Source organism: Oncorhynchus masou, unplaced genomic scaffold (assembly GCF_036934945.1).
Source record: "Oncorhynchus masou masou isolate Uvic2021 unplaced genomic scaffold, UVic_Omas_1.1 unplaced_scaffold_2338, whole genome shotgun sequence".
In the NCBI taxonomy this organism is placed as follows: Eukaryota; Metazoa; Chordata; class Actinopteri; order Salmoniformes; family Salmonidae; genus Oncorhynchus; species Oncorhynchus masou.
In genome coordinates, this window is record NW_027008800.1 from 5,537 (window position 1) to 30,295 (window position 24,759).

At 47.1% G+C, this 24,759-nt stretch overlaps 1 protein-coding gene across 1 annotated transcript; it reads left to right on the top strand.

Annotated features, from left to right (window-relative positions):
* LOC135533359 (alpha-1,3-mannosyl-glycoprotein 4-beta-N-acetylglucosaminyltransferase A-like) lies at nt 1-23,821 on the top strand. Its single transcript, XM_064960708.1, has 13 exons — nt 1-130; nt 943-989; nt 1,185-1,298; nt 6,363-6,438; nt 8,948-9,062; nt 11,389-11,519; nt 11,591-11,698; nt 11,906-11,980; nt 12,214-12,332; nt 22,576-22,654; nt 23,320-23,380; nt 23,517-23,629; nt 23,753-23,821. Exons 1-13 carry the CDS (start codon nt 2-4, stop codon nt 23,777-23,779), a joined length of 1,194 nt encoding a protein of 397 aa, XP_064816780.1. The 5' UTR covers nt 1; the 3' UTR covers nt 23,780-23,821.
* The last annotated feature ends 938 nt before the right edge of the window (nt 23,822-24,759 follow it).

Genomic DNA, 24,759 nt, shown 5'->3' on the forward strand with positions numbered 1-24,759 from the left:
CATGGTGATGGGTATTCCTACCGTAAAGCGTAAAGTGAAGTCGTACCTGGCTGAGACGCTACACTCGCTCATCAACAAGCTCTCACCTGAGGAGAAACATGACTGTGTCATCATAGTCTTCGTAGGAGAGGTGGGGGAAACACACACACACGCGCACACACACACACACACACATCCACCAGGGTTTCTCAAAAAAAATAGAAGAGAAATGTACCGTCCTCGTATGCATTGGGTGTATAACCTGATTAAGGCGTTCACTCATGGTGCTCAGAAAGAAACATCACATTGACATTATGGTAATTCGTCTTGAAGAATAACTGTCCACATTTACTTTCCCTCAGACAATAAGACCAATAACAAACAGCAAAATCACTAGCCTGTCAATCTACTATCCCCCATAGTAGAAAAGTTGACCTATTCTATTGATCAGCTTGTCGTTCTCTACCAGAAATAAATAGCCTTTTCTAAACAGACTCTGGGACAGTTGTGGGACGATAGATCACATATTCATACAACCAGTAGGCCTAGGCTACATCAAAACAGTGACACTGATGCAACAGACTTGGATTAGCTGGCACAACGTGCCATTGGAACACATCAGTGATGGTTGCTGATAATAGGCCTCTGTACGCCTAGGTAGATATTCCATTAAACATCAGCCTGTTCTAGCTTCAATAGTCATTTACAACATTAACAATGTCTACACCGTCTTTCTGATCGTTTTAATGTTATTTTAATGAACAAAAAAAATGTGCTTTCAAAAACAACTCAAAAAACAAACACTTTTGAACGGTAATGTAGCTCATTCTATTATTCTGGTTTCAATTTTTATTTTGTTGTGCCCAAACCCCTGACACTCTCACACACCACACACACACACACACACACACACACACACACACTGTGACATACAAATAATTACATTATTTTCTGTTTTTGCAGACGGACACAGAATACGTCCAAAGCGTGGTGACCGGACTGGAGAAAGAGTGAGTGACCTCACTTCCTGTTCCTAACCTCACACATCTTCCTGTCTTTGTGATGGCTGTTTCCTGTCTGATAATTCCCCTCACGGTTTAGAGAGAACAGAAGGAGCATAACAAATTGTTTGTGTGTGTGTGTGTGTGTGTGTGTGTGTGTGTGTGTGTGTGTGTGTGTGTGTGTGTGTGTCTTGTCTATCCCAGGTTTTCTATAGAGTTCAGTTCAGGTCTGTTGGAGGTGATCTCTCCTCCTGCCAGCTACTACCCTGATCTCAAAGACCTCAAAGAGACCTTCGGAGACTCCAGAGAGAGGGTCAGGTGAGGGGAAACACCCGGTAAAACAGACAACATTTAAACAGGGCTCCAGACTTACATTTCCTCCTGGTGGCACTGCTGACACTAACGTTTCAGTTTGAAATGTTATACTATCAGGAGGTGAGTCTCGCTCATTACAGCAGCCGTCCCCACCAACACAGACAGACAGGCACAATAGCTTTATTACAGGAATCATGAGGATAATGCACTGTTTACTGTTTAAGTACTGTTTAACAAATGCATGGTTTTATCTGCCCCCAAAATATAATGTTTTGATTGAAGTAACTAGGTAGAATGTGCACCTCGCACCAGTGTGACCAATAAAACATTGTACTCACAGCCAAGTCAAAGGGTCGCAAAATGCAACTAAATGGTCACATCTTGGAGCCTCTGTCCCGTTCAGTCTGGAGCCCTGTCGTCTCCTCTGTTGCGTTCAGTCTGGAGCCCTGTCGTCTCCTCTGTCCCGTTCAGTCTGGAGCCCTGTCGTCACCTCTGTCCCGTTCAGTCTGGAGCCCTGTCGTCTCCTCTGTCCCGTTCAGTCTGGAGCCCTGTCGTCTCCTCTGTCCCGTTCAGTCTGGAGCCCTGTCGTCTCCTCTGTCCCGTTCAGTCTGGAGCCCTGTCGTCACCTCTGTCCCGTTCAGTCTGGAGCCCTGTCGTCACCTCTGTCCCGTTCAGTCTGGAGCCCTGTCGTCTCCTCTGTCCCGTTCAGTCTGGAGCCCTGTCGTCTCCTCTGTCGCGTTCAGTCTGGAGCCCTGTCGTCTCCTCTGTCCCGTTCAGTCTGGAGCCCTGTCGTCACCTCTGTCCCGTTCAGTCTGGAGCCCTGTCGTCTCCTCTGTCCCGTCAGCCTGGAGCCCTGTCGTCTCCTCTGTCCCGTTCAGTCTGGAGCCCTGTCGTCTCCTCTGTCCCGTTCAGTCTGGAGCCCTGTCGTCTCCTCTGTCCCGTTCAGTCTGGAGCCCTGTCGTCTCCTCTGTCCCGTTCAGTCTGGAGCCCTGTCGTCTCCTCTGTCCCGTTCAGTCTGGAGCCCTGTCGTCTCCTCTGTCGCGTTCAGTCTGGAGCCCTGTCGTCTCCTCTGTCCCGTTCAGTCTGGAGCCCTGTCGTCTCCTCTGTCCCGTTCAGTCTGGAGCCCTGTCGTCTCCTCTGTCCCGCTCAGTCTGGAGCCCTGTCGTCTCCTCTGTCGCGTTCAGTCTGGAGCCCTGTCGTCTCCTCTGTCCCGTTCAGTCTGGAGCCCTGTCGTCTCCTCTGTCCCGTTCAGTCTGGAGCCCTGTCGTCTCCTCTGTCCCGTTCAGTCTGGAGCCCTGTCGTCTCCTCTGTCCCTATCAGAGGAAGTTTCTCCGCCTTTCATCTTCAATTGGTGACTAACATTGGGAAAATTTCAAATAACGCCCAAACTCCGCCACTTTGGCACCTCTCCAGCCCAGCTCCCCTGCTCACACCCCAATGAAAATGACTTTGTTCTAGCAATTGTTCGTGGATGTGTCACGTCCGTTGGGCATTGCTAGTGACAGGATGGAGAGGAGAGGAGAGAGGGATGAGCGGGATGGAGGAGTGGGCCAGGTACTCAGTATTCCACAGGCATCTCTCAAAGTGAGCTCAAGGTCGATTGCATTCCTCCCACCCTCCCCTTTTCCCTCCCACCCTCCCCTTTTCCCTCCCCATTTCCCTCTCTCCCTCCCATTTTCCCTCTCTCCCTCCCATTTTCCCTCTCTCCCTCCCATTTTCCCTCTCTCCCTCCCATTTTCCCTCTCTCCCTCCCATTTTCCCTCTCTCCCTCCCATTTTCCCTCTCTCCCTCCCATTTTCCCTCTCTCCATCCCATTTTCCCTCTCTCCATCCCATTTTCCCTCTCTCCCTCCCATTTTCCCTCTCTCTCTCCCATTTTCCCTCTCTCCTACATTCACTGCTGTTGGAACATCTTTCTCTTAAACTTCTGTACTTTTTTCGATAGTAGAACATGAAAATGGTTCAAATACCACAATTCATGCACACACTTCTATTCAGCGGTACTGTGGTTAGGCCTAGGCTTCACCCAGTTTATCAAGAGGTTTACCATTCAAATAAATGATTACATTTGAAATGTTTGAAATAAATATAAAAATCAGAGACAGCCATGTATGCATTAGTGAATAAATTAAACAAATCATACAATCAATTAGACTTAACAACATAATGGTAATGACATTGAACTCAAAAGATGGCCAATGATTGAACAGAGCAGCAGCGAGGTTTAACTGTCTGGATCAAGTACCATTCTGTGTCTGGCTAATATGCCTTGTTTTTTTGCCGTGGTATCGAGTATTGTGATACTAAACCGGGTATCGGTATCAAAGTGCTGGTATCATGACAACACTACTCTACGCTCTATAATGATATCTTTCTTTCTTACTCTCTTTTCCTTTCTCTTCACTCTGTTTTCTCTCTTTCCTCTGCACACCCCTCCCTCTGTCTGATCGGTTGTCATATCATCCCTTCTCTCGCTCTGTTTTCTCTGTCTTTCTGTCCCTTCCTCCCTCACACCCCTACCTCTGTCTGATCGATGTTGTCATATCATCCCTTCTCTCGCTCTTCTAGAAATGGTTTATCGCTTCCATTTGTTCTCTCTCCCTCTGTTTTCTCTGTCTTTCTCTCCCTCTGTCCCTTCCTCCCTCACACTCCATCACTCTGTGTCCCGTGAGAAATTAGTGTTCATCCAACGAGACCGTACACCTGACAGCATGTGCGTGCTCGGTGTGCTTTTTATTTATTTAAAAAGGCAAGTCCGTTAAGAACAAATTCTTATTTTCAATGATGGCCTAGGAACAATGGGTTAGCTGCCTTGTTCAGGGCCTGTTAGCGCGTTAGCATCGGCCTGCTAACTGTCTGAATCGCCGTGGACCCATATGTTCACTTGGCTACGCATGCCTCTCTCTAATATCAAAATGCCTTGTCCTGGTTATTGATTACTGTCTTATTTCACTGTAGAGCCTCTAGCCCTGCTCAATATGCATTAACCAACCATGTTGTTCCACCTACTACATATGCGACGACATCACCTGGTTTTAACGTCTCTAGAGACTATATCTCTCTCATCATTACTCAATGCCTAGGTTTACCTCCAATGTACTCTCTTCATATCATACCTTTGTCTGTACATTATGCCTTGAATCTATGCTATCGTGCCCAGAAACCTGCTCCTTTTACTCTCTGTTCTGAACGTGCTCGACGGCCAGTTCGTATAGCATTTAGCCGTACCCTTATCCTACTTATCCTACTTCTCCTCTGTTCCTCTGGTGATGTAGAGGTTAATCCAGGTCCTGCAGTGCCTAGCTCCACTCCCACTCCCCAGGTGCTCTCATTTGTTGACTTTTGTAACCGTAAAAGCCTTGGTTTCATGCATGTTAACATTAGAAGCCATCCTAAGTTTGTTGTCTTAGCCGTGTCTGAATCCTGGCTTAGGAAAACCACCAAAAACCTTGAAATCTCCATCGCTAACTATAACATTTTCCGCCAAGATAGAACCGCCAAAAGCTTGGGCCTCCCGTGTGGCGCAGTGATATGCAACTTTTCAGGGAAGTTCGGAACAAATATACACAGGCAGTTAGTTTTACCCCATTTTTCTCCCCAATTTTGTGGTATGCAATTGTTAGTAGCTACTAACTTGTCTCGTCGCTACAACTCCCGTACGGGCTCGGGAGAGACGAAGGTTGAAAGTCATGCGTCCTCCGATACACAACCCAACCAAGCCGCACTGCTTCTTAACACAGCACGCATCCAACCCGGAAGCCAGCCGCACCAATGTGTCGGAGGAAACACTGTGCAACCTTGGTTAGCGCGCACTGCACCTTGCCCATCACAAGAGTTGCTGGTGCACAATGAGACAAGAATATCCCTACCGGTCAAACCCTCCCTAACCCGGATGACGCTATGCAAATTGTGCATCACCCCACAGACCTCCCGGTCGCGGCCGGTTACGACAGAGCTGGCGCTGCAGTCCAGCGCCCTTAACCACTGCGCCACCTGGGAGGCCCAAGGCTAGCTTTTTCAAACAGAAATTTGCATTCTGTAGTACTAACTGAAAAACGTTCTGGGACACTGTAAAGTCCATGGAGAATAAGAGCACCTCCTCCCGGCTGCCCACTGTTTCCTCCGCACACTGACCTCCAGTCAAAGCTTGCATCCCACTACAAGACTTGCCTATGGGGCAGGAAGAGGAACCTTAAGGCTCTGCTCAAACTCTACACCCCAACCCGAGTACTCCGTTCTGCCACCCCTGGTCTGTTGGCTCTCCCACCCTACGGGAGGGATTCTCCTGCTCAGCCCAGTCCAAGCTCTTCTCTGTCCTGGCACCCCAATGCTGGAACCAGCTTTCCTGCATAGTTTCTGCCAATCTTCCGAAAACATCTGAAACCCTACCTCTCCAAAGGTTTAATAATCCCACAGCACCCTCCACGTACCCCCCCCCCCCCCCCTAGCTGTGACTTAGCTGATAACTGCATTATTGAGGAACATGTACATACTATGACTGAGATATGTGGTTGTCCCACCTAGCTGGATGCACTAACTGGAAGTCGCTCTGGGTTAGACAAGCCTTTATTCTTCCTACTATTCTTCACAAGCCTTTATTCTTCCCACTGCCCTCACATCAGAAATGTGTTGATGTTTGTTCTTTCTTTCTCTCTCTCTTTCTTTCTCTCTTTCTCTCCTTCTCTCTTTCTCTCTTTCTTTCAGTGTTAGAACTTAGTCGGATGTGTGTTGTTCCCTTTTTAAGCACTATTATTTTTCAGGGGGCTCATTGAATATTAATGAGAAGCCCGCTGGACTCCCTGCTGCTGGAAAGATGGAAAGATTAACACAACTGTGTGTGTGTGTGTGTGTGTGTGCGCCCACCTCTGAGTGCATGGTAAACAGAGCTCATTAGAGCCACTTATAGCCAGAATTGACTGTACCTACTGCCCACCTGCTGTGTGTGTGTGCCAGCCTCAACACCTGCTGTCAGGCAGTGATGTGTACACCTGCTCCCTCTAGCCACCATACATCAGTCATTTAGCAACGGGGTAGGAGGAAATGATTCCTAATGGTGTGTGTGTTGTAGATGGAGGACCAAGCAGAATCTGGACTATTCCTTCCTCATGATGTATGCGGTGAGCAAAGGAGTCTACTATGTCCAGGTATGTACGTCCTTGGAAACTCACATGCACACACATTCCGTCCCTAGCCCTATTAAAACGGCGTTCCCATGGCAACATGTTAGAATGTGACCGGCAGGAGCAGTATGTGTCTGTGGCAGAGTTGTAGTACACCTAGTACCAACACACACACACACACTTACTTCAGCATTAGAGTATTCGTTACCACGGAAACAGTGATGAGTCTGCAGTTTGGAACAATGCATTCCCAATTTGGGCATGTTCTTTACATCAAACAAGGCCATTTGCAATTGTGTGTGGGTCAGAAGAGCAGGACGGAGAGAGATGGAGTTGCATGTTCTTTTGTCAGAGTTGGGCAGTATTTTCCCTCCTTGTGAAGATCAGAGGTACTGTGATACTGTACAGGTTGTTCTGTCTGTTATATCATACCACCTGCTGATCCCTCCCTCATTCCCATAGATCACAAGCATACATAGATATAATGAGCTACCACATTAAATCTCATTTTGTCTTTGTTAACCCCATCTGTCGTTTGTTTGTTTGTTTGTGTTCTGGTTGATGTTTTAATGTTCCTTTCTGTGTTGACGTTGTCTCCAGGGGATGACGGAGGTACTGAGTGCTGTCATTAACACTGTGTAGTTGACTTTCCTGTTGTAGGCCATAGACATCATAGTGCCTATAGAATGTACACAACCATAGACCTTTATGTACAGTGCATTCACAAAGTATTCAGACCCCTTGACTTTTCCCACATTTTGTTTCTTACAGCCTTATTCTAAAATGGATTGAAAAAATATATCATCAATCTACACACATTATGCAAAGAAATTAAAAACAGAAATACCCCTTTTCTATGAGACTCGAAATTGAGCTCAGGTGCATCCTGTTTCCATTGATCATCCTTGAGCTGTTTCTACAACTTGATTGGAGTCCACCTGTGGTAAATTCAATTGATTGGACATGATTTGGAAAGGCACCGCACCTGTCTATATAGCAGTTGACAGTGCATGTCACAGCAAAAACCAAGCCATGAGGTCGAAGAAATTGTCCGTAGAGCTCAGAGACAGGATTGTGTCGAGGCACATATCTGTGGAAGGGTATCAAAAAATGTCTGCAGCATTGAAGGTCCCCAAGAACACAGTGGTCTCTATCATTCTTAAATTTAAGAAGTCTGGAACCACCAAGGCTCTACCTAGAGCTGGCCGCCCGGCCAAACTGAGCAATCGGGGGAGAAGGGCCTTGGTCAGGAGGTGACCAAGAACCCGATGGTCACTCTGACAGAGCTCCAGAGTTCCTCTGTGGAGATGGAAGAACCTTCTTAAAGGACAACCATCTCTGCAGCACTCAACCAATCAGGCCTTTTAAGGTAGAGGGGCCAGATGGAAGCCAATCCTCAGTAAAAGGCACATGACAGCCCGATTGGAGTTTACCAAAAGGCACCTAAAGGACTCAGACCATGAGAAACAGGATTCTCTGGTCTGATGAAACCAAGATTGATCTTTTTGGCCTGAATGTCAAGCATCATGTCTAGAGGAAACCTGGAACCATCCCTACAGTGAAGCATGGTGGTGGCAGCATCATGCTGCGGGGCTGTTTTTCAGCGGCATGGACTGGGAGTCAGGATCAAGGGAAAGATGGTCAGAGCCAAGTACATAGAGATCCTTGATGAAAACCTGGTCCAGAGCGGACCTCCGACTGGGTCGAAGGACAACGACACTAAGCACACAGCCAAGACAACGCAGGAGTGCCTTCGGGACAAGTCTCTGAGTGGCCCAACCAGAGCCTGGACTTGAACCTGATCGAACATCTCTGGAGAGATCTGAAAATAGCTGTGCAGCAACGCTCCCCATCCAACCTGACAGCTTGAGAGGATCTGCAGAGAAGAACGAGAGAAACTCCCCAAATACAGGTGTACCAAGCTTGTAGCGTCATACCCAAGAAGACTCGGCTGTAATCGCTGCCAAAAGGTGCTTCAACAAAGTACTGAGTAAAGGGTCTGAATACATATGTAAATGTGATATTATTTACAATCATTTCAAAAAACCTGTTTTTGCTTTGTCATTATGGGGTATTGTGGGGGGGATTTCTTATTTTTCTGGGGCTTTAACGTAAGAAAATGTGAAAAAAGTCTGAATACTTTTCGAATGCACTGTACACAGCCAGTGTTTCTGTACACACTACTGTACACACTACTGTACACACCCAGTGTTTCTGTACACACTACTGTACACACTACTGTACACAGCCAGTGTTTCTGTACACACTACTGTACACTACTGTACACACCCAGTGTTTCTGTACACACTACTGTACACACTACTGTACACAGCCAGTGTTTCTGTACACACTACTGTACACACTACTGTACACACCCAGTGTTTCTGTAGCCGCTATGCACCAGCTTAGCTCAGTGAGAGGGACTTGGTGTATGCTGTTATGTTTGTCAGCTGTATGTGTGATGGCTGAACCCCTGCAAGCCTCTCACCTCACCAGTCACTCTTTCTCCCCCAAAACACCACCTTCACCTCAGTTGGAGGATGACATTGTGGCCAAACCAAACTACTTTGCCACCATGAAGAACTTTGCCCTACAGCTCTCCTCTGAGGACTGGATGATCCTTGAGTTCTCCCAACTCGGCTTCATCGGTAATGCACATACACACACATATACACACACACACAACACACACCACACACCACACACACATATACACACACACACACCACACACACACACACACACCACACACACACACACACACACACACACACACACACACACACGTGCACAGTCTGAGCATTTAGCAACCCTTTCTTTGCGTGGGCTGCGTCTCCATGCACCGATGTCGGCCTTCCCCATATGTGGTGGAAGGTGGCAGAGCTACAGTGTTTGTCAGACCAGGAGCCATCCTGAAAATCGGCCTTCTAACGAAATGTCTGTACTGTCCGAACGGTTGGGGCTATAGACGAATGACATCACCATCGAAAGCAGAGACAATCACAAACCCGTTGTTTTGCCCTACGACACCCAGAAGCCTCACAAAGCTCGTCTGAAACGAACCCGGAACCAGTTAAAATATTAATGGCAGTACTTCAGTGCAGTAAATATTAATGGCAGTACTTCAGTGCAGTAAATATTAATGGCAGTACTTCAGTGCAGTAAATATTAATGGCAGTACTTCAGTGCAGTAAATATTAATGGCAGTACTTCAGTGCAGTAAATATCAATGGCAGTACTTCAGTGCAGTAAATATTAATGGCAGTACTTCAGTGCAGTAAATATTAATGGCAGTACTTCAGTGCAGTAAATATCAATGGCAGTACTTCAGTGCAGTAAATATCAATGGCAGTACTTCAGTGCAGTAAATATCAATGGCAGTACTTCAGTGCAGTAAATATCAATGGCAGTACTTCAGTGCAGTAAATATTAATGGCAGTACTTCAGTGCAGTAAATATTAATGGCAGTACTTCAGTACCAATGTAAAAAAAAAAGGGGGGGGGGTTAAAGCTGCAATATCTATCTTTTTGGGCATCCTGACAAAATTCACATAGAAGTGTGACTTATATAGATCTATATTCTCATTGAAAGCAAGTCTAAGAAGCTTAGCAGGCAGCCCAGGGGTTAGAGTGTAGGGGCGGCAGGTAGCCCAGGGGTTAGAGTGTAGGGGCGGCAGGTAGCCCAGGGGTTAGAGTGTAGGGGCGGCAGGTAGCCCAGGGGTTAGAGTGTAGGGGCGGCAGGTAGCCCAGGGGTTAGAGTGTAGGGGCGGCAGGTAGCCCAGGGGTTAGAGTGTAGGGGCGGCAGGTAGCCCAGGGTTAGAGTGTAGGGGCGGCAGGTAGCCCAGGGGTTAGAGTGTAGGGGCGGCAGGTAGCCCAGGGGTTAGAGTGTAGGGGCGGCAGGTAGCCCAGGGGTTAGAGTGTAGGGGCGGCAGGTAGCCCAGGGGTTAGAGTGTAGGGGCGGCAGGTAGCCCAGGGGTTAGAGTGTAGGGGCGGCAGGTAGCCCAGGGGTTAGAGTGTAGGGGCGGCAGGTAGCCCAGGGGTTAGAGTGTAGGGGCGGCAGGTAGCCCAGGGGTTAGAGCATTGTGCCAGTAACCGAAAGGTTGCTGGATCAAATCCCTGAGCTGACAAGGTAAAAATCTGTTGTTCTGCCCCTGAGCAAGGCAGTTCCCACGGGCGCCGAATACTTGGATGTCGATTATGGCAGCCCCCCCGCACCTCTCTGATTCAGAGGGGTTGGGTTAAATGCAGAAGACACATTTCAGTTGAATGCATTCAGTTGTACAACTGACTAGGTGTCCCCCTTTTCCATATGTGTCTTTGTAAACCAGCTAAAAATGCAATATTTTTGGTTTTGGAAAATATATTTCACCGCAGTTTCGACGGTACAATGATCTACAGGACTGCTTGTTTTGTCACATAAATTGAAATTAGGTGAACCATTAGAATATTTGCAACCCGGAAATGGCACCACAAAAACTCATAAAAAATAATTTCCTGAGTTTTAGTATATATCTCAGATATGGGCTGACACTTCAAAACATACTTCCTCCCCTCCAAAATGTTTGACTATCGTTTTTTTTCTCCATGGATGAATATGTTATTCAATGTGTTTCTATGGGCTAATAGCAGTAAGGCCAAATGCAATGTTTCATCAAATAATCAAATAGCTTGGTATGACCATATTAAAACAATTCCATATGTTAGCTTAGTAGAAACCCAGACCCAGGCCCTTATCAATGAACACTGACTGTCAGCTAAAATTACGGAACATCAGTAAACATCAGGAGGCTTTTAGAGTGTAAAGAAACAAAGGTTTGAGTGGCCATCCCACTTAACATACTCCTTCTGTGCTCTGTCTTCCACTCTCCATCTCACTATCGATCCCCCAACCTCCCGCACTCTCTGTTTCACTCCCTCCTCTTTCTCCCCTCCCTCTCTCTCCCCATCGACCTCTCCTCTCCCTCCCTCTCTCAGGTAAGATGTTCCAGGCTCCAGATCTCAACCTCATAGTAGAGTTTATCCTCATGTTCTATAAGGAGAAGCCCATTGATTGGCTACTGGACCACATCCTCTGGGTCAAAGTGTGTAACCCAGAGAAAGACGCGGTACGTAAAAACTGGGTGTGGGGAGGGGGCATCTTCAACTTTTTTTCACGATCTACCCTTTCTCCCTGCAGAAGCATTGTGAGAGGCAGAAGTCGAGTCTGCGTGTGCGGTTCAGGCCCTCTCTTTTTCAACATGTGGGGCTGCACTCCTCTCTGGCCGGAAAGATCCAGAAACTCACTGTGGGTCCCAAACCTCTCATCCTCTCTCTAGCACCCTCCCTCTCACCCTAGATCACTCTCTCTGCATCAACCTTTTACCATATGTCCAATCACCACCTCCATCTACCCACATCTCCTCAACCCACCATACTAGGCCATGCTCACTTCCCCCTGGTATGAGCCCTTCCGGTCATCTATGCTGCTGTCTCACTTCCACTTGCTGTTTAGGATAAGGACTTCCTGAAGCCTCTGCTCCATAAGATCCATGTGAACCCGCCTGCTGAGGTGTCCACATCTCTCAAGGTACATCACTTTTAAATCACCTTCACAGACACCTTTCTGGCTTGACCTTCTTCTGAGTTGAAAAATATATATTGTTTTAAAGCCTGTTTCACCATTGGCTTTTTATTTCAAAATGTAAGGTAGTACGATATAATTGTTTGATATAGTTATTTGTGAAGTATACTGAGATGTTTTGAATGCATTCAGCTGACAGTGCTGTGCTGTGCTGTGCTGCGCTGCGCTGTGCTGTGCAGGTGTACCAGGGCCACACTTTGGAGAAGACCTACCTGGGAGAAGACTTCTTCTGGGCCATCAATCCTACTGCTGGAGACTACGTCCTCTTCAAGTTTGACAAGCCCATCAACATAGAGAGGTGAGGAGGGAGATGGAGCTGTGTGTGTGCATTTCTGAGGGAAAAGGGATGTCGTGCCATACACACAATCTTCCTCTTCCACAAGCTTAAGCGTGCCTCTCTCTGGGGCTCAGTGTCTGCTAATGAGGGTGTTCTAAAATAAGAACTCCCAGGACACCCTGGGTGATTCACAGAAAGAAAGAGCGGAAAGGGTTGGAGGGAGAAAGAGAGAAGGTGGAGGAAGGAGACAGAGATGAGGTGATGTGGATGGAATGGATGAGTAGAAAGAGGTGGTGGAGGAAGGAGACAGATATGGTGATGTGGATGGAATGGATGAGTAGAAAGAGAGGTGGTGGAGGAAGGAGACAGAGATAAGGTGATGTAGATGAGCAGAAAGAGAGTTGGTGGAGGAAGGAGACAGAGATGAGGTGATGTGGATGGAATGGATGAGTAGAAAGAGGTGGTGGAGGAAGGAGACAGATATGGTGATGTGGATGGAATGGATGAGTAGAAAGAGAGGTGGTGGAGGAAGGAGACAGAGATGAGGTGATGTGGATGAGCAGAAAGAGAGGTGGTGGAGGAAGGAGACAGAGATGAGGTGATGTGGATGAGCAGAAAGAGAGGTGGTGGAGGAAGGAGACAGAGATGAGGTGATGTGGATGAGTAGAAAGAGAGGTGGTGGAGGAAGGAGACAGAGATGAGGTGATGTGGATGAGCAGAAAGAGAGGTGGTGGAGGAAGGAGACAGAGATGAGGTGATGTGGATGAGCAGAAAGAGAGGTGGTGGAGGAAGGAGACAGAGATGAGGTGATGTGGATGAGCAGAAAGAGAGGTGGTGGAGGAAGGAGACAGAGATGAGGTGATGTGGATGAGTAGAAAGAGAGGTGGTGGAGGAAGGAGACAGAGATGAGGTGATGTGGATGAGAGAAAGAGAGGTGGTGGAGGAAGGAGACAGAGATGAGGTGATGTGGATGAGCAGAAAGAGAGGTGGTGGAGGAAGGAGACAGAGATGAGGTGATGTGGATGAGCAGAAAGAGAGTTGGTGGAGGAAGGAGACAGAGATGAGGTGATGTGGATGAGTAGAAAGAGAGGTGGTGGAGGAAGGAGACAGAGATGAGGTGATGTGGATGAGTAGAAAGAGAGGTGGTGGAGGAAGGAGACAGAGATGAGGTGATGTGGATGAGCAGAAAGAGAGGTGGTGGAGGAAGGAGACAGAGATGAGGTGATGTGGATGAGCAGAAAGAGAGTTGGTGGAGGAAGGAGACAGAGATATGGTGATGTGGATGGAATGGATGAGTAGAAAGAGAGGTGGTGGAGGAAGGAGACAGAGATGAGGTGATGTGGATGAGCAGAAAGAGAGTTGGTGGAGGAAGGAGACAGAGATGAGGTGATGTGGATGAGCAGAAAGAGAGGTGGTGGAGGAAGGAGACAGAGATGAGGTGATGTGGATGAGCAGAAAGAGAGGTGGTGGAGGAAGGAGACAGAGATGAGGTGATGTGGATGAGCAGAAAGAGAGTTGGTGGAGGAAGGAGACAGAGATATGGTGATGTGGATGGAATGGATGAGTAGAAAGAGGTGGTGGAGGAAGGAGACAGAGATGAGGTGATGAGGATGGAATGGATGAGTAGAAAGAGAGGTGGTGGAGGAAGGAGACAGAGATGAGGTGATGTGGATGAGTAGAAAGAGAGTTGGTGGAGGAAGGAGACAGAGATGAGGTGATGTGGATGAGCAGAAAGAGGGGTGGTGGAGGAAGGAGACAGAGATGAGGTGATGTGGATGAATAGAAAGAGGCGATAGAGGAGTCAGGGAGCTTCAAGGTGATTGACTGAGAGGAAAAAGAGGCCAACTCATCATTCTGTTTCATGTGTAGTGTTTCATGTGTATCAAATCAATAAAATTAAAATTTGATTTGTCTATTGCGCCGAATACAACAGTGAAATGCTTGCTTACAATCCCTAAACCAACAATGCAGTTTTAAGAAATAACAAAATAACTAATAATTCAATAATTAAAGAGCAGCAGTAAAATAACAATAGTGAGGCTATATATAGCGTGTACTGGTACAGAGTCAATGTGCGAGGGCACCGGTTAGTCGAGGTAATATGTAAAAAAAAATATATATATATATATATATATATATATATATATATATATATATATATATATATATATATATATATATATATATTTTTAAAAAGCTTTATTTAACTAGGCAAGTCAGTTAAGAACAAATTCTTATTTACAATGACGGCCAAACCCGGGCCAATGGTGCGCTGTCCAATGGGACTCCCAATCACGGCCGGTTGTGATACAGCCTGGATTTGAACCAGGGTGTCTGTAGTGACACCTCAAGCACTAAGATACAATGCCTTAGACCACTGTGCCACTCGGGAGCCCTACATGTTGGTAGAGTTATTAAAGTGACTATGCATAGATAATAACAGAGACTAGCAGCAGCATAGAAGAGGGTGGAGGGGCAATACAAATAGTTTGGTTAGCCATTTGATTAGATGTTCAGGAGTCTTATGGTTTGGGGGTAGAAGCTGTTTAAAAGCCTCTTGGACCTAGACTTGGTGCTTCGGTACCGCTTGCTGTGCGGTAGCAGAGAAAACAGTCTATGACTAGGGTGGTTGGAGTCTTAAACCATTTTTTAGGGCCTTCCCCTGACACTGCCTGGTATAGAGGTCCTGGATGGCAGGAAGTTTGGCCCCGGTGATGTACTGGGTTGTACGCACTACCCTCTGTAGCGCCATACCAGGCAGTGATGCAACCCATCAGGATGCTCTTAATGGTGCAGCTGCAGAACCTTTCGAGGTTCTGAGGACCCATGCCAAATCTTTTCAGTCTCCTGAGGGGGAATAGGCTTTGTCGTGCCCTCTTCACGACTGTCTTGATGTGTTTGGACGATGTTAGTTTGTTGGTGATGTGGACGCCAAGGAACTTGAAGCTCTCACTCTCCAATACAGCCCCGTCGATGAGAATGTGGGCATGCTTGGTCCTCCTTTTCCTGTAATCCACAGTAATGTCCTTTGTCTTGATCACGTTGAGGGGGAAGTTGTTGTCCTTGCACCACACAGTCAGGTCTCTGATGACCTCCCTATGGGCTGTCTTGTCATTGTCGGTGATCAGGTCTACCATCTGCAAACTTAATGATGGTGTTGGAGTCATGACTGGCCGTACAGTCATGAGTGAACAGGGAGTACAGGAGGGGACTGAGCACGCACCCTTGAGGGGCCCCCGTGTTGAGGATCAGCGTGCCGGATGTGTTGTTACCTACCCTTACCCCCCGGGGGCGTCCCGTCTGGAAGTCCAGGATCCAGTTGCATAGGGAGGTGTTTAGTCCCAGAGTCCTTAGCTTAGTGATGAGATTTGAGGGCACTATGGTGTTGAACGCTGAGCTGTAGTCAATGAATAGCATTCTCACATAGGTGTTCCTTTTGTCCAGGTGGGAAAGGACAGTGTGGAGTGCAATAGAGATTGCATCATCTGTGGATCTGTTGGGGTGGTATGCAAATTGGAGTGGGTCTAGGGTTTCTGGGATAATGGTGTTTTGAGCCATCACTAGCCTTTCAAAGCACTTCATGGCTACAGACTTGAGTGCTATGGGTCGGTAGTCATTTAGGAATATGGTGATCTGCTTGAAACAAGTTGGTATTACAGACAGGAGAGGTTGAAAATATCAGTGAAGACACTTGCCAGTTGGTCAGTGCATGCTTGGAGTACACGTCCTGGTAATCTGTCTGGCCCTGTGGCCTTGTGAATGTTGAACTGTTTAAAGGTCTTACTCACATCGGCTGCGGAGAGCGTGATCACACAGCCGTCCGTAACAGCTGATGCTCTCGTGCATGTTTCAGTGTTACTTGCCTCGAAGCGAGCATAGACTTTATTTAGCTTGTCTGGTAGGCTCATGTCACTGGGCAGTTCTCGGATGTGCTTCCCTTTGTAGTCTGTAATAGTTTACAAATCCTGCCACATCTGATGAGCGTCGGAGCCGGTGTAGGCTGATTCGATCTTAGTCCTGTATTGATACTTTGCCTGTTTGATGGTTTGTCAGAGGGCATAGCGGGATTTCTAATAAGTTTCCGGGTTAGAGTCCCGCTTCTTTAAAGCGGCAGCTCTACCCTTTTAGCTCAGTGCGGATGTTGCCTGTAATCCATGGCTTCTGATTGGTTATGTACGTACAGTCACTGTGGGGACGACGTCATCGATGCACTTATTTTTGAAGCCAGTGGCTGATGTGGTGTACTCCTCAATGCCATCGGAAGAATCCCAGAACATATTCCAGTCTATGCAGCAAAACAGTCCAGTAGTTTAAGCATCTGCTTCATCTTTTTTATTGACCAAGTCACTGGTGCGTCCTTTTTTTTATTTTTTGCTTGTAAGCAGAAATCAAGAGGATAGAATTATGGTCAGATTTGCCAAATGGAGGGAGAGCTTTGTATATGTCTCTGTGTGTGGAGTAAATGTGGTCAAGTTTTTTCCCTTTGGTTGCACATTTAACATGCTGATAGAAATTAGGTAAAACTGATTTAAGTTTCCCTGGATTAAAGTCCCCGGCCACTATGAGCGCCGCCTCTGGATGAACGTTTTCCTGTTTGCTTATGGCGGAATACACCTCATTGAGTGCGGTCTTTGACAGCTACAAAAAATACAGATGAAAACTCTCTAGGTAGATAGTGTGGTCTACAGCTTATCATGAGATACTCTACCTCAGGCGAGCAAAACCTTGAGTCTTCCTTAGATATCGATCACCAGCTGTTGTTTACAAATATCATAGACCGTCACCCCTTGTCTTACCAGAGGCTGCTGTTCTATCTAGAGGTCGACCGATTAATCGGAGTGGACGATTAATTAGGGACGATTTCAAGTTTACACAACAATTGGTAATCAATATTTTTGGACACCGATTTGCTGATTTTCTTTATTTATTATTATTTTTGGTATTTTTTTACACCTTTATTTAACTTGGCAAGTCAGTTAAGAACACATTCTTATTTTCAATGACTGCCTAGGAACGATGGGTTAACTACCTTGTTCAGGGGCAGAACGACAGATTTTTACCTTGTTAGCTCAGGGATTATTTTTTTGTAACCTTCCGGTTACTAATCCAACACTCTAACCACCTGCCTTGCATTGCGCTCCACGAGGAGCCTGCGTGGCAGGCTGACAACCTGCCAAGGTAAGTTGCTAGCTAGCATTAAACTTATCTTATAAAAAACAATCAATCTTAACATAATCATTTATTTACATTTACATTTAAGTCATTTGGCAGACGCTCTTATCCAGAGCGACTTACAAATTGGTGAATTCACCTTATGACATCCAGTGGAACAGCCACTTTATAATAGTGCATCTAAATCATTTAAGGGGGGGTGAGAAGGATTACTTTATCCTATCCTAGGTATTCCTTAAAGAGGTGGGGTTTCAGGTGTCTCCGGAAGGTGGTGATTGACTCCGCTGTCCTGGCGTCGTGAGGGAGTTTGTTCCACCATTGGGGGCCAGAGCAGCGAACAGTTTTGACTGGGCTGAGCGGGAACTGTACTTCCTCAGTGGTAGGGAGGCGAGCAGGCCAGAGGTGGATGAACGCAGTGCCCTTGTTTGGGTGTAGGGCCTGATCAGAGCCTGGAGGTACTGCGGTGCCGTTCCCCTCACAGCTCCGTAGGCAAGCACCATGGTCTTGTAGCGGATGCGAGCTTCAACTGGAAGCCAGTGGAGAGAGCGGAGGAGCGGGGTGACGTGAGAGAACTTGGGAAGGTTGAACACCAGACGGGCTGTGGCGTTCTGGATGAGTTGTAGGGGTTTAATGGCACAGGCAGGGAGCCCAGCCAGCAGCGAGTTGCAGTAATCCAGACGGGAGATGACACGTGCCTGGATTAGGACCTGCGCCGCTTCCTGAGTGAGGCAGGGTCGTACTCTGCGGATGTTGTAGAGCATGAACCTACAGGAACGGGCCACCGCCTTGATGTTAGTTGAGAACGACAGGGTGTTGTCCAGGATCACGCCAAGGTTCTTAGCGCTCTGGGAGGAGGACACAATGGAGTTGTCAACCGTGATGGCGAGATCATGGAACGGGCAGTCCTTCCCCGGGAGGAAGAGCAGCTCCGTCTTGCCGAGGTTCAGCTTGAGGTGGTGATCCGTCATCCACACTGATATGTCTGCCAGACATGCAGAGATGCGATTCGCCACCTGGTCATCAGAAGGGGGAAAGGAGAAGATTAATTGTGTGTCGTCTGCATAGCAATGATAGGAGAGACCATGTGAGGTTATGACAGAGCCAAGTGACTTGGTGTATAGCGAGAATAGGAGAGGGCCTAGAACAGAGCCCTGGGGACACCAGTGGTGAGAGCGCGTGGTGAGGAGACAGATTCTCGCCACGCCACCTGGTAGGAGCGACCTGTCAGGTAGGACGCAATCCAAGCGTGGGCCGCGCCGGGAGATGCCCAACTCGGAGAGGGTGGAGAGGAGGATCTGATGGTTCACAGTATCGAAGGCAGCCGATAGGTCTAGAAGGATGAGAGCAGAGGAGAGAGAGTTAGCTTTAGCAGTGCGGAGCGCCTCCGTGATACAGAGAAGAGCAGTCTCAGTTGAATGACTAGTCTTGAAACCTGACTGATTTGGATCAAGAAGGTCATTCTGAGAGAGATAGCGGGAGAGCTGGCCAAGGACGGCACGTTCAAGAGTTTTGGAGAGAAAAGAAAGAAGGGATACTGGTCTGTAGTTGTTGACATCGGAGGGATCGAGTGTAGGTTTTTTCAGAAGGGGTGCAACTCTCGCTCTCTTGAAGACGGAAGGGACGTAGCCAGCCGTCAGGGATGAGTTGATGAGCGAGGTGAGGTAAGGGAGAAGGTCTCCGGAAATGGTCTGGAGAAGAGAGGAGGGGATAGGGTCAAGCGGGCAGGTTGTTGGGCGGCCGGCCGTCACAAGAAGCGAGATTTCATCTGGAGAGAGAGGGGAGAAAGAGGTCAGAGCACAGGGTAGGGCAGTGTGAGCAGAACCAGCGGTGTCGTTTGACTTAGCAAACGAGGATCGGATGTCGTCGACCTTCTTTTCAAAATGGTTGACGAAGTCATCTGCAGAGAGGTAGGAGGGGGGAGGGGGAGGAGGATTCAGGAGGGAGGAGAAGGTGGCAAAGAGCTTCCTAGGGTTAGAGGCAGATGCTTGGAATTTAGAGTGGTAGAAAGTGGCTTTAGCAGCAGAGACAGAAGAGGAAAATGTAGAGAGGAGGGAGTGAAAGGATGCCAGGTCCGCAGGGAGGCGAGTTTTCCTCCATTTCCGCTCGGCTGCCCGGAGCCCTGTTCTGTGAGCTCGCAATGAGTCGTCGAGCCACGGAGCGGGAGGGGAGGACCGAGCCGGCCTGGAGGATAGGGGACATAGAGAGTCAAAGGATGCAGAAAGGGAAGAGAGGAGGGTTGAGGAGGCAGAATCAGGAGATAGGTTGGAGAAGGTTTGAGCAGAGGGAAGAGATGATAGGATGGAAGAGGAGAGAGTAGCGGGGGAGAGAGAGCGAAGGTTGGGACGGCGCGATACCATCCGAGTAGGGGCAGTGTGGGAAGTGTTGGATGAGAGCGAGAGGGAAAAGGATACAAGGTAGTGGTCGGAGACTTGGAGGGGAGTTGCAATGAGGTTAGTGGAAGAACAGCATCTAGTAAAGATGAGGTCGAGCGTATTGCCTGCCTTGTGAGTAGGGGGGAAGGTGAGAGGGTGAGGTCAAAAGAGGAGAGGAGTGGAAAGAAGGAGGCAGAGAGGAATGAGTCAAAGGTAGACGTGGGGAGGTTAAAGTCGCCCAGGACTGTGAGAGGTGAGCCGTCCTCAGGAAAGGAGCTTATCAAGGCATCAAGCTCATTGATGAACTCTCCGAGGAACCTGGAGGGCGATAAATGATAAGGATGTTAAGCTTGAAAGGGCTGGTAACTGTGACAGCATGGAATTCAAAGGAGGCGATAGACAGATGGGTAAGGGGAGAAAGAGAGAATGACCACTTGGGAGAGATGAGGATCCCGGTGCCACCACCCCGCTGACCAGAAGCTCTCGGGGTGTGCGAGAACACGTGGGCGGACGAAGAGAGCAGTAGGAGTAGCAGTGTTATCTGTGGTGATCCATGTTTCCGTCAGTGCCAAGAAGTCGAGGGACTGGAGGGAGGCATAGGCTGAGATGAATTCTGCCTTGTTGGCCGCAGATCGGCAGTTCCAGAGGCTACCGGAGACCTGGAACTCCACGTGGGACGTGCGCGCTGGGACCACCAGATTAGGGTGGCCGCGGCCACGCGGTGTGGAGCGTTTGTATGGTCTGTGCAGAGAGGAGAGAACAGGGATAGATAGACACATAGTTGACAGGCTACAGAAGAGGCTACGCTAATGCAGAGGAGATTGGAATGACAAGTGGCCTACACGTCTAGTTAACTACACATGGTTGATGATATTACTAATTTATCTAGCGTGTCCTGCGTTGCATATAATCGATGCGGTGCCTGTTAATTTATCATTGAATCACAGCCTACTTTGAAAAACGGGTGATAATTTACAAGCGCATTTGCGAAAAAAGCACTGTCGTTGCACCAATGTACCTAACCATAAACATCAGTGCATTTCTTTAAAATCAATACACAAGTATATATTTTTAAACCTGCATATTTAGTTAATATTGCCTGCTAACATTAATTTCTTATAACTAGGGCAATTGTGTCACTTCTCTTGCATTCCGTGCAAGCAGTCAGGGTATATGCAGCAGTTTGGGCCGCCTGGCTCGTTCTAACAAAGGCCGTAATTAATTTGCCAGAATTGTACATAATTATGACATAACATTGAAGGTTGTACAATGTAACAGCAATATTTAGACTTAGGGACGCCATCCGTTAAATAAAATACGGAATGGTTCCGCATTTCACTGAAAGAATAAATGTTTTGTTTTTGAAATGATAGTTTCCGTATTCTACTATTTTAATGACCAAAGGCTCGTATTTCTGTGTGTTATTATGTTATAATTAAATCTATGATTTGATAGAGCAGTCTGACTGAGTGATGGTTGGCGCCAGCAGGCTCGTAAGCATTCATTCAAACAGCACATTCGTGTGTTTGCCAGCAGCTCTTCGCAATGCTTCAAGCATTGAGCTGTTTAGGACTTCAAGCCTATCAACTCCCGAGATTAAGCTTGTGTAACCGATGTGAAATGGCTAGCTAGTTAGCGGGGTGTGCGCTAATAGCGTCTCAAACGTCACTCGCTCTGAGACTTGGAGTGTTTGTTCCCCTTGCTCTGCATGGGTAACGCTGCTTCGAGGGTGGCTGTTGTCGATGTGTTCCTGGTTCGAGCCCAGGTAGGAGCGAGGAGAGGGACGGAAGCTATACTGTTACACTGGCAATACTATAGTGCCTATAAGAATATCCAATAGTCTAAGGTATATGAAATACAAATGGTATAGAGAGAAATAGTCTTATAATTCATATAATAACTACAACCTTAAACTTCTTACCTGGGAATATTGAAGACTCATGTTAAAAGGAACCACCAAATTTCATATGTTCTCATGTTCTGAGCAAGGAACGTAAACATTTGCTTTTTTATATGGCACATTATGCACTTTTACTTTCTTCTCCAACACTTTTGTTTTTGCATTATTTAAACCAAATTGAACATGTTTCATTATTTATTTGAGGCTAAATTGATTTTATTGATGTATTATATTAAGTTAAAATAACTGTTCATTCAGTATTTTTGTAATTGTCATTATTACAAAAAAAAAAAAAAATTGGCCGATTTTAATCGGTATTGGCTTTTTTTTGTCCTCCAATAATCGGTATCGACCTCTAGTTCTATCCTGCCAATGGAGTGTATAACCTGCCAGCTGTATGTTATAAATGTCGTTGTTTAGCAACGACACAGTGAACCGTAAGATATTAGATTTGAATGTCTCGTTGGTAGGATATACGTGCTTATAGTTCGTCCCATTTCTGTTTCATGTGTTTTGTTTTGGTCTGTTGCAGCCAGTGACGTTTGTGTCTGGGCTTGATTTGATTTGATTTGCACAAATTAGCCTGCCAGGGTACCATTGTACTGATGACATTTCATTTTCAGCTGTGTGAAGGGTCTTGTGTGTGTGTGCGCACCATCGCTACCACAGGCTTGGTTTAAACATGTCAGATGTGTTGTTACAGAAAGCACAGCAAAGTGTGTGACAGGACAGTGTTACGTGTAAACAAGGTGTGAGTTTACATATTTATGAGTGTGACAAGTGATGTGAATTTGCATTAATAGTGTTATGTGATTGGCAGGTTTCTGTTCCGCAGTGGGAACCAGGAACACCCTGGAGACCGGATAGAGAACACCACTGTAGAGATACTGCCCTTCTCGGTAAGACAACAACATTCAGACAATGCAAAGACAACATTCAGACAACGCAAAGACGACATACAATGCAAAGACAACATACAGACAACACAAACACTACATACAACAATGCAAAAACAACATACAATGCAAACATTTACATTTAAGTCATTTGGCAGACGCTCTTATCCAGAGACAACATACAGACAACACAAACACTACATACAACAATGCAAAAACAACATTCAGACAACACAAAGACAACATTTGGACGACACAGTGTGCAATGATGTGTCAATAGTCAGGGCACTTGTTTCTGATTGGTTTATTGATCCATCATCGCTCAAAATGTCTATGTCAGTTATTGATTGGATATTGACAGGATCATGAGCACAGCCTGCTCCATTCAATATCACTACCAGAGGCGGGAGGCTGCTGAGGGGAGGACGGCTCATAATAATGGCTGGAACGGAGTAAATAGAATGGTATCAAACGCAGAGTTTCTATGTTTGATATCTTTGATACCATTCCACTCCAGTCATTACCAAGAGCCCGTCCTTCCCAATGAAGGAGCCACCAAGGTCCTGTGGTGTGCATTATACTGTATGTTAGTGTTAAAAAGGCTCTCTACCTACCTAGTGTGTGCATAGCATTACCAACATAACCACAACATGTGTCTGTGTCTGAAGGAAACTGGACCTAAGTCCAAAGAGAAATACAAGCGAACTGATGACCGCTTCTACAGAGTCGGTGAGTGGACCTGTACCAACTCTCATCCCGTTACCTTAGAACAAATACAGCCTGATCAGATTACCCACTCTCATTGTGACCTGCCACAGACTGATACACAATGTACAAACTCAATCACAGCTCTCTCTCTCTCTAGGTCAGTTTGAGATGGGTGTGGCTGAGGGGGCTGTAGACACCTCCTTCAACCCGGTGGTGGCGCTGCGTCTCTCTGTCGTCCAAGACTCAGCTGTCTGGGCCATCCTCAGCGAGGTCAGCCAATCACACGCCATCATCTGTCCTTTAATATTTTATATCATGTTTATATTCTTCCCAGCGGAATGTTATCCTGTATAACGAGAGCAGTGTGTGACGTCTCTGTGTTTCTCTCTGTAGATTCACATAAAGAGGAGAGCAGGCTGACAAAAAGCGGGGGCCACATCAATCCTGGCCCCCGGCCCCGGGCGCCGCAGACGCACCTAAAACTGATTGTCCAGGGGCCTTCTGCCACCTAGCAACCAGCAGTGACATCATCAGAGCGCACCAGAGCCGCTCCTCTCAGGGTTTCTAAGGGCGCTGTCACTCGATTGCTTTCTCTCTATTTCTGCCTATCCTTTCCTCTCTCTCTCGCTCTCTTTTTGCGTGATTGTGAATACTACTGTACAAAAAAGAGCCAGATGTAAAATATCAGAAGTCATTTGGTGTGTCCGGATGAAATCTGTTTCCAGCTCTGACTGACTGTGGAGGTAACGCCGATGGCTTTGGACTCGGAGAGACACACCTCAGCTGATCTGAGGCTGATGTCACCAGGACGCTGGTGTTGTACATGCTGCTCTCTGCTCCATGTGCTCTTCCTCTCAGCCTCTCTGATCTGTTCCACTGAGGTATTGCACTCACTGGAGCCTTAGTGGAGCCCCCTGCTGGTGACTGAAGTGACTGAAGAATGGCTCCATCAGCCTCAAAGACTTGTTGCTTTTTGTTCTTTTCCACAGAGTTGTGTGTTTTAGGTTAACAGCAGGTAATAAATAGACAAACAAGTTGTCAGTCTTTCTTATGGTGAAGATAACTGCCTTTATCACTTCCTTCTTTTGAAGAGGATTACAATGACAAACGAAGCGGAAACTAAATGTGGTTCCCCATTTTTAAAGTGACAGGTCTGCCAAACTATGCCCTGGGTAGAAGTCACCCATAGGTGCAGATCTTGGATCAGCCTGCCTTGCTCAAGTCTCAACCCAAACCATTCTGGGCGAAACACCTGAAACCTTCCTAAGTTCTGTGTCTGGGGCAGTTGCATCCAGTGGAGGCTGCTGAGGGGAGGACGGCTCATAATAACGGCTGGAATTGAGCGAATATAATGGCATCAAACACATGGAAACTATGTGTCTGATGTATTTGATACCATT